This window comes from Aplidium turbinatum, chromosome 18, assembly GCF_918807975.1.
Source record: "Aplidium turbinatum chromosome 18, kaAplTurb1.1, whole genome shotgun sequence".
Lineage (NCBI taxonomy): Eukaryota > Metazoa > Chordata > Ascidiacea > Aplousobranchia > Polyclinidae > Aplidium > Aplidium turbinatum.
Window position 1 is genome coordinate 7,244,380 of NC_137489.1, and position 13,332 is coordinate 7,257,711.

At 38.5% G+C, this 13,332-nt stretch overlaps 1 protein-coding gene across 1 annotated transcript; it reads left to right on the forward strand.

The window, feature by feature from the left end:
• The first annotated feature begins 2,992 nt into the window (after window positions 1–2,992).
• LOC145787137 (4-aminobutyrate aminotransferase, mitochondrial-like) lies at window positions 2,993–11,563 on the forward strand. Its single transcript, XM_082598862.1, has 11 exons — window positions 2,993–3,150; window positions 3,582–3,676; window positions 4,999–5,028; window positions 6,147–6,264; window positions 7,450–7,499; window positions 8,203–8,445; window positions 8,777–8,971; window positions 9,433–9,585; window positions 10,037–10,204; window positions 10,683–10,941; window positions 11,229–11,563. The coding sequence occupies exons 1-11, from the start codon at window positions 3,081–3,083 to the stop codon at window positions 11,348–11,350; spliced, it is 1,503 nt and encodes a 500-aa protein (XP_082454988.1). The 5' UTR covers window positions 2,993–3,080; the 3' UTR covers window positions 11,351–11,563.
• The last annotated feature ends 1,769 nt before the right edge of the window (window positions 11,564–13,332 follow it).

Genomic DNA, 13,332 nt, shown 5'->3' on the forward strand with positions numbered 1-13,332 from the left:
GGCTCGCAGTCGAGAGCCTGCATGTTCGACTCCAGCCACCCGCACTTGCTGTTGTTTCTCTGGGCAAGAAACTTTACAATAATTGCCTCTACCCAGTGATCGATTTCGAGTAATGGGTAGTACCAAATTTAAGTCATAAGTAGAGTAGACAACCGGAAACAGACATTGCAGTCGGCTGCAGCGTGGGTCAGGTGTACGTCGGAAGGCGTACACCGATGCATAGCGCTCAAGTCCGCTTTCCCGCAATGCAGGATAAAGATAATAAAACAAAAACAAAACAATGTCAGGTTAAACAATTGCTCAAATAAGAAAATAAATGGATTGTTCAAGAAATGTCAGCAGTATTTGAATATTAAGGTGACCCAAAGTGCCATGCCGAAACTTTTTCAACGTAAGCAAATTTTATGAGATGGTTGTTGTTGCCTTTCCTGAACTAAACGACTGAACTGCGGTTGAGTTTTTGACACTGCAACACGCATGTCATCTTCAACGTCCACTGTCCAGGCGATTTCGATGTTGTTTTCATTGTAACAAGAGCTGAGAATCCTGCCTCGCAAAGGTTAAGTGGTTATGAATGGTAACAAAACATTAATCGCTTGCTTTGCCAAGAATGGGTAGGTTTGCAGTTGTGAGCACCAAAATTCTTCCACAGTTTTTGAATGAAACTCAATGCGTAATAACTCTTTTGATCTCAAATCAATTAGGTCATCTTTACTGAGATCGTCATCGCTAATGTTGTTCAAGTTAAAAAGAAAAGGATTTCGAATCCATGTTTCAACTTCGTTCGGCAGGTGTTCTAAATTAAAATAATGTTGAAATGAGATTTGCTGGGTTTCAAGTGTGCGCAAAATGTTTCTCTCATAGAGATCAAAAGAGTACATTCTCTTTGAGTTTTATCCATCAAGATAAGATCTTCTAACATTGGAAAGTTAGCGTAATTACTTGCTTCCAATCTGCGTTTCTAAACCGGTAACTTGGCTAAAAACGCTTTCAGTTTTTCAGCTGCATCAGTTATCGTCACACCTGGTCTTTGAATGCCACGATTAACATTCTTAATATGACCGAAAATATCGGCAAAGTAGGCCATGCCGTATAGAAAACTTTTACTCTCGAACAATTTTGAGAGGGGACTTCCTTTTGCTTTCAAAAGAGTTGATACTTCATTTTTTAGCTGCTGCAGTCGTTTTAAAACTTCTCTAGATAACCAACGTACCTCAGAATGACAGCCTACAAAAGTACTCCGTCATCTGACCCTACTTCTTGACAGAGCGCTTTAAAAGTACGGTGGTTTACAGCTCTGCTTTTGATGAAATTAACGACTTTCACGCAATTCGTCAGAATTTTCTTGATACTTGCTCGTAAAGTTTTTGCTGCTAAGGCGTAGGCTACCTGTGCAAGAAGCAATAGGTAACAACCATCAGAGGAGCTTCGTTTTTTACTAAAGCAGCAAATCCGGGTTTGTTCCCAAGCATAGCTGGTGCTCTATCCGTGCATATAACTTAGAACAAAGTTTATTTTTTTTCTCCAAAATTCATCAAGGTAATCACGGACCCCCAAATGCTTTCTCACGGACCCCCAAGGGGTCCACGAACCCCAGGTTGGGAACCACTGTTCTAGACCTACATAGCCGGCTGTAAATAAGCTTGTTTTTGGGCAGTGGAGTGTAGCAAGAATTGACAGCGATAGACACGTGTATCGCCCATAAGGTACCGTTAAACTAAATAAATCGGCTGGGCAGACGTGCTGCAGCCTGCAATAAGATATTTTTTAACTTTTGATGTCTGTCCAGTCATTTGCATATTGCAGGTCGCATTTCTTTGCTGAACAGCTGCCGCGGGCCGTCACTACTAAAAGGATATAGGTCTAGGAAGATCGCTCATTTAAAACAGTGTAGATCAAATTGAAAGCTACAATTTGTTACAAGTTTGATCTACTTCGGAAACGTTCCAAGGTTAAAAACTAAACTGGTAAAATCTTTTTCCAAGTAATTAGAAAGTGCATTGGCCTGTAGCCTATCCTGCAGTCAGTTTGTTCTTTTCTGTAGCCTATCCTTAAATTGAATTATTTGTTTTGGCTTTTAATGCATAGGTCAGTCGTCATTCCGTTGGTGGCTGAGGCAGTTTTAATTGCGGCGTGCAGACAGTCAGCTTTCAGGAGGCAAATCATTCTTATTAAATTGTGATTGTTTCCTGCCATGCGTATCAGCGTGTGCTTTAACACAGCACGATTGCATGTAAAGAGCGTAGTCTATTGACTTTTTTCTGTTTTCTTTTCAATTGTGGTTAGATACATGGCCACCTGGAGATGCGGCCTGATTTGTCACATTTTGCAGATTTTGATTACAGCTGCTGCTAGTGCTTGACTGACATTTTTTGAGATGTTTTTATTTTTTGCGGTTTCCTAATGACATAAAACTTTTTTGTTGCCTTGGGGAAGCAGTAGCAAATGAGAAAAAGTAAGTTGAAAAACGCAAAATCAGACTGTTATTGAAAATTAACAGTCTGACTAAAATCTTCGTAATCAAATTTTTTTTGTTTTTCAACATGTGAGGATGTTAAAACCTATTGTGTCATCTGGGGAAAAAAATAAAGAAAGCGTAAAAATCTAATTTTTAGAAAAATTTATTTAAACGTTTGCCCAAAGTTAGAAAAACCTGGAAGTTTCTGCAAAATGTGACAAATCAGGCCGTATCTTTAGGTGGCCATGGTAGATACTAGATAGGCTATATCCAGTCTACCTGAACAACGTTTTTCATTGTTTTTCAACGTTTTCACTTCTGTAGCCTACAGTGGAGCTTTGTACAGCCAGTATCTAAGTTAACTTTAGACCCCTTTTCGCACTTTAAACCTAAAATAACATTAGGTATTGAAAAAGCCATGACATGTGTTGAACAAAGCTCTACAGTAGCCTACCTTCCAGGTCTGCAGAAGCTATTCGACTTAATAACGTACAGCGCATACCTTTGAACTGTTTACAAACATACCACAGAGCGGCATAGACAAAAAGGAGTCAGCTAAGCGAATTAAACTTGTTCAGTAAACCTCGCCTAAGTGCTTGTTGCTCAACTACCTGTGCGTCCAATGATGTCGTATAAAGTTGCAAGGCAAATCTTCTCATGTAGCCGAAGTTCAACAGCCCTCTGGACGCAAAGTAAGTTGGAATAGACTTATCTTATAACATTCATTCTAACTTGTAAGCATATTTGTGAATTTTATAAAAAAGAATGATTAAAAGTATGTTAACCTTCCTAAATTATATTATCAGTTGCATTACCGTACTTTCAAAATACAGTTTTAAGTTACTACGCTCACCTGTTTCAAAAAGTGAGAATTAAGTGTCAGCAACTCTAGTTTAGCTCATTTTGTTTTTGCGAGAATGGTAACTTAGCGAAATAGCATTTCAATATTTCACATCTTTTCTCGAGCCTTCAACTACAAATATTTGGTGAAGCTCCCCACTTTATGATGGTATATCTTTCACAAATGAAACATCAGGTCCCAGTATATCCTGCACTGAATGATGTATATCGTTGGGTTACGTATTTCAGTGTTTGTTTGATATACTTTTTGAATTATGTTAAGACTTGAGAAGTCAACACTCTGGAGCAGCAGTTGCCGAAAAGGAAGAATTTGATGGCCCGTTGGTAAAGACAGAAATACCTGGCCCGGAAACGAAAGTAAGTAGGGCTAGGCTACTGTTATCTGAGAGAGTATGACTTGCAAGTTATGGTCATCACGACTTACTGGTTTGCGTCTGAGTAGCACATTCTCGCATATTTCTTGTTTTAAGTGTGTAAGCGGTCGGAGTAAACGGTTGGTGGAAGCAGTTAGCAAACCTAAGCCGAAATCGCCAAAAGGTGTCGTGACGTCACGACGTCGCACTGTCTGTTTCCTGAAGCAGAGTGTATCTGTTTTGGTTAAATAATTTACGACTGTAATACCACAAAGTTTATTAAACGCGATATACAATTATACTTTTGGAAATGGTTTTTCTACAGCAAGGACTTTAGACAGCAGGGACAGTGATTTTAGATAAAACTTTACCAACATTGTCAAATTGACAAAGCGTTGACTGTTCGGTCATAGGAGCTCTCGTGTTTTGCGTTGAATGAACAACGTGCATCATCTATTACAACGTTTCAACAAAAAACACTACATGCACGAGATATTTTGTTGATTTCAAAAACCGCAAACAAACTATTCGTTTTCACTCATCACCGCTGATACTCTTCACTAAAGAATAATCCAGTTGGCAAGGCAGTCTTTTTTACATTGATTTAACGTCTAAGTCAAGGTTAAAAAGGACTCTGCGAGTTGCGAAATGAACACATTAAATGCGTCATGGCCCTTTGCAGCACGATTCCAATGAACTGCAGAAGCCTCGGCAACTGATAGATTCACTATATTTGCGATCCTGTTATTAAGTTGTGTTGACAAAAATGACAAACAAACGATCTTACTGTGGGATCGATCAAACCTCACCAGATTGGAAGCGGCCTGATGCTATTCAAGTTTTTATAAAAGTTTTTTTTAAGCTTATAAATACAAAAGTAGACAAAGTCTGTCTTGTGTAAAGAATAGCTATTATTATTCATTCTCCGCTATCTCGCATTGGCTACATGGACCACACGACTCGAGCAAGGACTTGGTGATGATGGCATTACAAATAGAAGAGTCGTTGACCACAAGATGCCACTAAAGAGCATGCGTCTCCTTTTGTAAAACTTCACAAAATGTGACAGTGATGTTCCGCTTCATGACAAGAAATCGATGCAAAGCAGTGATCTTTTCACGATGTATTCGGTTAGATTTTGATCAAAAATAAATCGATGGCTGCTTTATACCAATTCCATCACGCCTCCGTTAAATCAATGGCAATGGGCAACTAATGAGTCTCGATCGAGCAAAACAATCTAAAAATATCGAATTAGTGACGGAAGCGGGTCAATACTCTGTCACTAGAGGCCGACTGATTGCTTTATATGTATTTTAATTTCAGAGACTTCAAAAAGAAACGAATTTGATTCAGGTAAGAAATAATCGAATATTTCTAGCTGCATAACTAACTAGCGATGTCTCCCGGGAAGGGGCCATTTTGATGACATTTCTGAAAAAGTTTTGAGTCGAGATATAAATTAGAAATCACAATAAATCGCAAATGCAATTTTGAATTGACAGCCGTGCAATGTTGTAAAATTTTATGTCATGAAATATTGATTCAACAACAAAAACTATCAAAGTTGTTTAAACATTTCCGAATTTCCAGGAAATCTTTAGCTCTTTGCATATACAAGTTTCATTATCTTTTGTACTGTGAGACAGGAGGTCAATCCTGGTACCGCCCTAAAACGAAAGCTAAACCAGGCCATTCTCACAGGCTGCTGGAGAACCGATCAATTTTGTCATCACTGCGACTGTAACTATAGTTGTAATAGTTAAACTAAGCGTAGCCTACCGTATGTCACAAGCCGTTTTACGTATAACCGGAAATTATTTCTACACTATATGATGCACAAAAATATTATTAATAGCATGGTTAATTATTCTTCACATTTTGTTATGCGCTTTACCAGATAATTGCTATAATCCATACTGCGATAAAATTCCGCTGTAGTGGCTTGGGCTATACTGATATTTCGTTACAGTGGTATCTGTTGCAAGGTCCGGTTTTTAAACTACAGTAGAATTTGGCTAAAGTGACTTCGGCCACGGTGACATTTCGTTATTGTGACACTTTGTGGAAGGTCCCTTCAGGTGTCACGAAATCTATTAAACAAAAAATAACTGTCAATGGCTGAAGAACTTCACTTTTTATGAATTGAAATGAGTTGTGCCGAAACTCACTATAATTTTCAATTAGGTGAATCTCCCCCGTGCACTGTCGTACAATCATTTGCAGAGTAGGCTACCATTCTTTCACTTGCGATTTACGTGGGTAAAAAAGTTGTATTTCAGTGTGTCAGTTTGTTTTTATTCACCAAACGTGTGGAGTTAGAAATCGATTGGAAAGCTGGAGGTTTGTGCCAAGAGCTAAACCCAGTTATCCTACGCGTATAACTAATCCATTGATTATATTTTTGATACAAATTGCAAGCTAAGATCCCTCTATAGGAGTGGTTTACCACAATATTTTTTTTTCCTTTTCAGAACACAGAAGCAATCTCTCTATTTTGCGATTATCAACAAAGCAAGGGGAACTACCTAGTGGACGCTGACGGGAATGTCTTGCTTGATTGCTTTCAACAAATCTCGTCTTTGCCTTTAGGTGAGTAGAAATAGGGTCATTGACAGGATAATTTGAGCCAGGCCATGGCCAGGTAGCCTACCAATAATACTCTCAGACCCCAAATTCAGACACTTCTAAGAAAAAATGCACCATATCCAAAGAATACGAAGTGGTTACTTCAAGTTCCCGAAACCCTTCGAATGTTTACGGGCCCCTAAAATTACCCCAGGCCCGGTTCCAAAAGTACCCTCTGGACTCTTTTATCAACGCTACTGACTAAAACCATTCCACAGAATAAGAATGAATAGAAATCATGTAGGCTGATACATGAACATTAGGCTACCATTACAGTTTGGTAACCGCGGAGAACTGTTTTGCAGGCACGAAACAATCTAATGATAAGGCAAAAACACAATTATTCATAGGATATGTAACAGGAACACTTGGGTTAAATATTCATCCAAGACCGTCGCCTAATTTAGATACGGCAATTGAAAAAAATCAAGAGAAGCAGAGTTAAATACTTGTTGCCAAAACTCTTATCAAATTTAAAAAATATACATTAGCCTATATCGCATACAAAGTTAAATGTAACCTGTCTTTCAATGAAATATAACAAAATAAGGGTTAAGGGTATTTGAAACAAAACACTTCGGAAATAGCTTACTGTGTGTTCAAATCAAATCAAAATTGTATTTTAAAGCAAGGCTTCTATGTCTTTAGTTACTGACTCCCCATGAAATAAACTGTAAGCCTAATTATGATATGTGCCTGTATTTCTATAGACGTCCATTTTTATAGTTTTGAAATTTTTTTTTGCCTACTCGTGTTGGTAAAAGTAATTGTTTTCTGGAAAAAGTTCTCTAAATTACTTCTTGTTTGTGGAACGAGTAAGGAATGTTGAACGTTTTTTATTTCCAAAATCAGATATGTAATGCATATAACACATATAGTTTTCTTTTGGTGGTACAAGTTAGGACAGACTACATTATGGAGTAGGACATAGGTTATTATCATTGCGCATTTTTAAAAAATCTTGAATTCTCTGTATCTAAGGCTATTCTCAATAATTTCTAACAACCCCCGGCCAGATGCCGAATGTTACATACTTGCAAGATGTCGGTTTTGAAGCATTCATCGTTCATAAAGAGAATGCTGTTCCTACTACCCTGGTTAGTTATCTGCCCTCAATGACACAAGACGTCATCTCTGTTCGTTTTTCAGGCTACAATCATCCTGAACTTCTTAAAACAAGCGTTTCCTCAGCTTCCCAAGTAAGTAACTACTGTGGAACGAACGTATCTTTTAGTAGGCTACATTTCATCTAGTCTGATTGATGTGGTGCGATCGGGACACCAGCTGCAGAACAACGGCCGACCAGAATTTTGTTTATGATAAAGTTTGGGTTCGGGTTTAAGTTTTTAAAAAACTGTGTTAAATTCGAGCCTTTTTTATTGCTGATTTGAAGCATTCAGAAGACTTATCTTTCAGGACTTTGTCGGACTCCACGTTAATTTTGAAGGTGTTTGGTGCTTTGTTTTTATCTTCGGGCCTTGTTTGCACCCATTGATTTATTGATTTCATTCGACGGCCATGATGCACTTTCTCATATAATTACATTACTTCACCTTGTTGCTTGTCAGCAATAAGACTCAGGGTATATCAACCAGGAACAAGCAACGTAATGATCTACCACTCGCTTGTGTTCATTTTGAATGAAGTTGGCGCTGTTCAGTGACAACCTGGGGAACCCCACACTTTCCACTGAGATCGCGTTTCTGTTATGCTGTACGACAATGATTCCATGCATGGCTTACATCAATGATCAAAAACACAATTGAAAAATGTACAATAACTGTTCACATAAACTGTTGGTACATTCCGAATAATAAATTCGTGGTAGATTTATTCGTAAGCTTAATTTTTGTATAGATCTACTCTACATCTTTTGCTTCTTAAGTTACCTTTTTTTCTCAGACTGCGCTGGTAAACAGACCTGCAATAGGCTGCTTTCCAGCTAAAGACTTTCCGGACCTTGTCAAGGATACGTTGCTTAAGGTAGCTCCTCCTGGTATGAACCAAGTCGTCACTATGGCATGTGGAAGCTGTGCTAACGAGAATGCTTACAAATCCGTATTCTTCTGGTACCAGCGTAAACAAAGGGGTGAAGAGCTTCCCCCTCCTGATGACATCATGTACACATCCTGCATGCAAAATCAGGTGACAGAAATATGCCAACTTTTTATGTTTCCGGTGTTTTGTATGATTTGTGTTATTGTAACGTTTCGTGGCAACAGTAATGGTAACCTGCTTGGTTATTTAACTTTACAGCGGTCAGATATCACACATCTTTTGAAATGTAAACATGCAGTGCTTGCGTCAAAGCAAGTTAAACGATTTCAAAATCAGCAACTTATCGAGACACCTAGCTCCAACTGCACGTAGTAAAATAAAAGATTACTTCAAATTAAATTTTGATGCAATAGAAATGCACCAGTTTGTCTTACTTTGCCTATTTCTCGTATGAATTTCCATCAAGTTTATTTTATAGCTTCCAGGATCACCAAAACTTTCGATATTATCCTTTTATGGAGCTTTCCACGGGCGGACGATGGGCACGCTGTCAACCACGCACAGCAAGCCTATCCACAAGTTGGACGTGCCGGCTTTTGATTGGCCCATAGCTCCATTCCCCAAGCTAAAGTACCCACTAGAAGAAAACGAGAAAGAAAACGCTCGCGAAGAGGTAACATTTTTTATAGCATACAAAAAAAGGCTGCCTAGACTTGAATCTGACGCGGCCCGAACTTACGGATATTTGCAAAGTCTAAGAGGTCTATTGTGTCCAATGAAAAGATGCCCACATACAGATTCGCGTTTTTAATTAGAGGTTAACCTAGGCCTTTGCAAGTGTCAAGCAGCACTATCATCACATGTCTATTTAGTTTCTGAATAAACTGTTTTACCTTAGACCCAGGAAAAAATAGCCCCTTAAAGCGTATCGTAATGCTTATACTGCGAGAACTGTTGCACTGTTTATGAAGATGGACGGATGAAAAATTGTGATGTGAAATCAAGTAAATAAACATTTAGATTGCCTGGGATCGATTTGCCATTTTGCCTTCAATTACTCTCTTGGACAAGAAACTTCATTTTTTGAAATCAACTAGCGCTTGCAAACTCTCAACAGATAAGTTTTCTGCGCAGGCACGATGTCTTGAAATTGTGGAAGACTTGATCTCGTCGTGGAAGTCCAAATGCCCAGTAGCCGGTCTCGTGATAGAACCAATACAAGCAGAAGGTGGAGACAATCACGCTTCCGATGATTATTTCAGAAAACTACGAGAAATTGCGACAAAGGTGACTGTTGGCGTTACACACAATGCGTTTTATGCGTTTTACACACAATGCGTTACACACAATGCGTTTCATGCGTTACACTTCAGGTTAATGCAGTTTGTTTTTGTTTCTGACTATCACAGTGAACGCAATACTTGCGAAACAAAAAATAGATCCAGAAAAAGATAGTTATTGACCAAATGCATGACACAAAGCATTGTTATCTTTTGAACTAAGGTGTTGTATTTTTAAACATGCTGTAATTAAGATGGCAAAATACATTTTGATAATCGTCTGGACGTGTGGGTAAGTGTGGTTAATGGTTATGTTAGTCTACTTTCTATGCAACAGTAGTTATCTGAAAATGTTCACAAAAAAAAATATTTGCAAATTTGTTAGCTAATTTAAATTAATGTGGTTCAATTGTAGTTTTTACATTATGTTTCCGTTCAATAACTGACTTATTTTATAGCATCAAATCGCTTTTATCTGTGATGAAGTCCAAACAGGAATGGCCATCACTGGGAAGATGTGGGCTTATGAACACTGGGGTCTCCAAACCCCCCCGGATGTTGTGACCTTTGCTAAAAAGATGCTCACTGGAGGATATTATTTCAGTGATGATATGCGTTGGAACACTGTAGGTGATATTTCTGCGTGCAGAATAGAAATTTAAGATTTGGGGATGCGAAACTACATCCGCTTTTTGCTTATCTGCCACGCTAGAAGGGTTAATGTTATGACTGGTTTGAAAAGCGTATTTTCACTGGCAACATCGCCTAATTGAAGTGGTGAAGTTAGTTTTGACTTTTGAAGCAGTGTGAAGTTTCTAATTAAAAGCAACTTTAAAGCGGAAGAAATTGGTCAGATTGAAAATAAATTAACTTTTCTAGTATGAGTAGACAAGACAGTTTCAAAGCTCGTATTTTAATAACATTTCAGTAGAAACAGATTTGAGCTTTATTGAAGTTTTTTTATTTTCTATCAATAAATTTTACGTTGGTCCAGCAAATATCAAACGTTTGATTGGAATCATTCTTTGAACTTGAATAATATTTCTTTTTTGATTTGTCGATGTTGATTGACGTATTAAAAATGTCTTTATAAATTAATGGTAGGGCTACAGAATCTTCAACACATGGATGGGAGATCCTACTAAGCTGGTGCTTCTGGAGAAAACGCTCGAAGTTGCAGAAAAAGAGAACTTGGTAGAGAAAGCTTCTACCACGGGAGCATACTTGATGAATGAGCTTAAAGACATGGAAAGACGTTATCCTGGCTTAATGGGAGCATCAAGAGGCAAAGGCATGTTCATTGCGTTTGATGTGTTTGGAGACGGCAAACGGGACAAGATTACCAAGCAACTGCTACAGAAAGGTAGGACAAACTGTATTGGCATACGGTATACAAACATATTATTGTTGTAACTTTGTTATCAGCATCAATGATAATAAAATAGAAATGGATTTGGTAAATTCTCTTGTTTTACTCAATCTTTCACAGTTCTCATTCCAATGTGCTCTGTAAACCGACAGCTTATCGAATTTTGTTTCAAAATTTTCTTAAACTAATTTTTTCCGAAGAAGATCCAAGTATTATCAATATCGTTATAAAAGCGACGGTACTGCAAATCTAATCCTTGTTTATTGTTTATGCATTTCTAGGCGTGCTGATTGGGTCTTGCGGTAGTCAAACCGTAAGATTGAGACCTTCTCTTCTTCTAACGCCAGCCCACGGTGACATATTTCTTGACAAGCTGAACGAAACTATCCAACAGTTACAATGACATAGATCCAACTTACAATGAAGAATTCCACCTTTGCTGTGGTTGCTATGTCAGTGTCGCTTCAACTACAGATCATAGGCTAATGCTATTGTATCGGCGCTGTAATGTCGGCTTTTAATCATAGCAAAAATGGTAATATGAGTCATTTGAATCTTTGTAGCCTATTCTTTATGACAGTCTGTGGGTTGGTGTAATAAATTTTATCATGTTTCATTTCGAGGCTATACTTAGTTCGTATGTGCAAGATAATGGCTAGTTAGCTGATAGCTAGTTTGTGCAGGGCTAGAACAAAACCACAGAGACTTTGGGCGGATTCGAACAGTACCTTTCATCGCTTGAGAACGACACGTCGGTCTATTTAGTGCACAGTGCCCACGTTGGCCACTGATAGCATTTCAAACTCAAAATTTTGCTACGTGTCTTCAGACAATGAGTTTGATAATAATTCAGCCACAAGTAACCAATGTTATCAAACTGTCAGGTCAGAAAGGGTTCCGTGTTAGAGGTCAAGCTGAGGCAGATTACGGTACAGGAAAATGAAACTTTTCCTTTTGTTTTTTCGTGGACAGGCGAAAAAGAATTGAATAAATAGATAATTATATCGATGCATAAATGTCCCTTGCTATATAGTAATTACAAGCTCTGGAAAATAATTTGAACGATTTCATTAAAAATTGAATGAGGCTGTTCACCAAGCATTTAGTTAAATATCATAGTATACGTTCTTCTAGTGCAAACTAAGCTGAACTATCATGTTGTTTAACGATTTCCATAATATGCCACCATGCGGCTATAAACCAGTAAAAAATTGATTGTTGTTGTCGCACGAGAGCCATTAGATCTACTACAAGGTTGGCGCACTCGATTGTTTTGCGCTTTAATAGAACAAACAGTTCAGGCATTGAACCAATGCAAAGAACAACTTTTTACTGGTTGGAGATCCATTGAACGTCAACAAACTTTTCCATCAGTTCTTTAAGGCAGGTTTGCAGTGTCAAAACAGTGATTTCTTTAAACAAGGTTTGCAAAATCACAAACGATTGTGTTCAATTTGATCACCAGGTGGCGGTGACGAGTGAATTTTTTTCAAATCATCAAAAAGTAAATGTGGTTGCTTGCAATGGAACTTAAATCAGTGGCGTAGCTAGAGAATGTGCCGCCCGGGGCGGATTCAAATTTTGCCGCCCCTTCAAGAAAGAGCATGTGAAAATGAAATTTTTTTGTTTGACTTAAAGTGGAATTATTGTATGTTTTGAACCAGTAGCGTAGCCAGTGATTTTGAAATGGGAGGTTTTGACAGCCGGCGGGCGTAGCCCGACGGCGTCTTCACTTAAGACGACACTCAACGGCGGGGGGTCTGGGGGGCCTCCCCCAGAAAATTTTGAAAAATTGCTTTGGATTTGGTGCATTCTGAGAGCATTTTCAACAAAAGTGTGGGCATAAATATTCCTGTAAAATGGTGCTGTCCGGTGGCATAGCAAAAGGATAAGATCATATTTTCTTGGGAATTTTTCGGTAGCTTAGATAAGTCTCTATGTTTTCTTGTTGCTAATTCCTGGCTGAGATATTTGAATGTTTGGTATTGGTAAAACTCGCTCTTTTAATGGAGTTTCGTTTAAAATTAGGTAAACTTTGTTTTAGAGACATAGAGAGTGAAAGCATCATTCTCAATATCATGACGTCACATGCGTGACAAAGGGGGGGTTATAACCCCCAAACCCCTCCTCCCCCTTGGCTACGCCACTGTTTTGAACGTTGCCATTCTGTTTGCTTTTATTTTTCGTGTACTTTTGCATTATCAACAAAAAAAACAAAACGTCTTGTCTGAAAGTGCCGCCCCCCAGACGTGCGCCCGGGGCGGTCCGCCCCCCCCCCCCCCCCGCCCCCCCAGCTACGCCACTGACTTAAATCACATAAATGTTTTGTTGTGATATTATGGATATTCTTTGTTAACGCTATTTTACAACTTAGCCTACTGTTTC

Coding starts and splice junctions, on each gene's coding strand:
- LOC145787137 (XM_082598862.1), top strand. CDS start 3,081: ATGATGTCGTATAAAGTTGCAAGGCAAATCTTCTCATGTAGCCGAAGT. Junction 3,677..4,998: donor TACCTGGCCCGGAAACGAAA/GTAAGTAGGGCT, acceptor TTTTAATTTCAG/AGACTTCAAAAAGAAACGAA. Junction 10,942..11,228: donor CAAGCAACTGCTACAGAAAG/GTAGGACAAACT, acceptor ATGCATTTCTAG/GCGTGCTGATTGGGTCTTGC.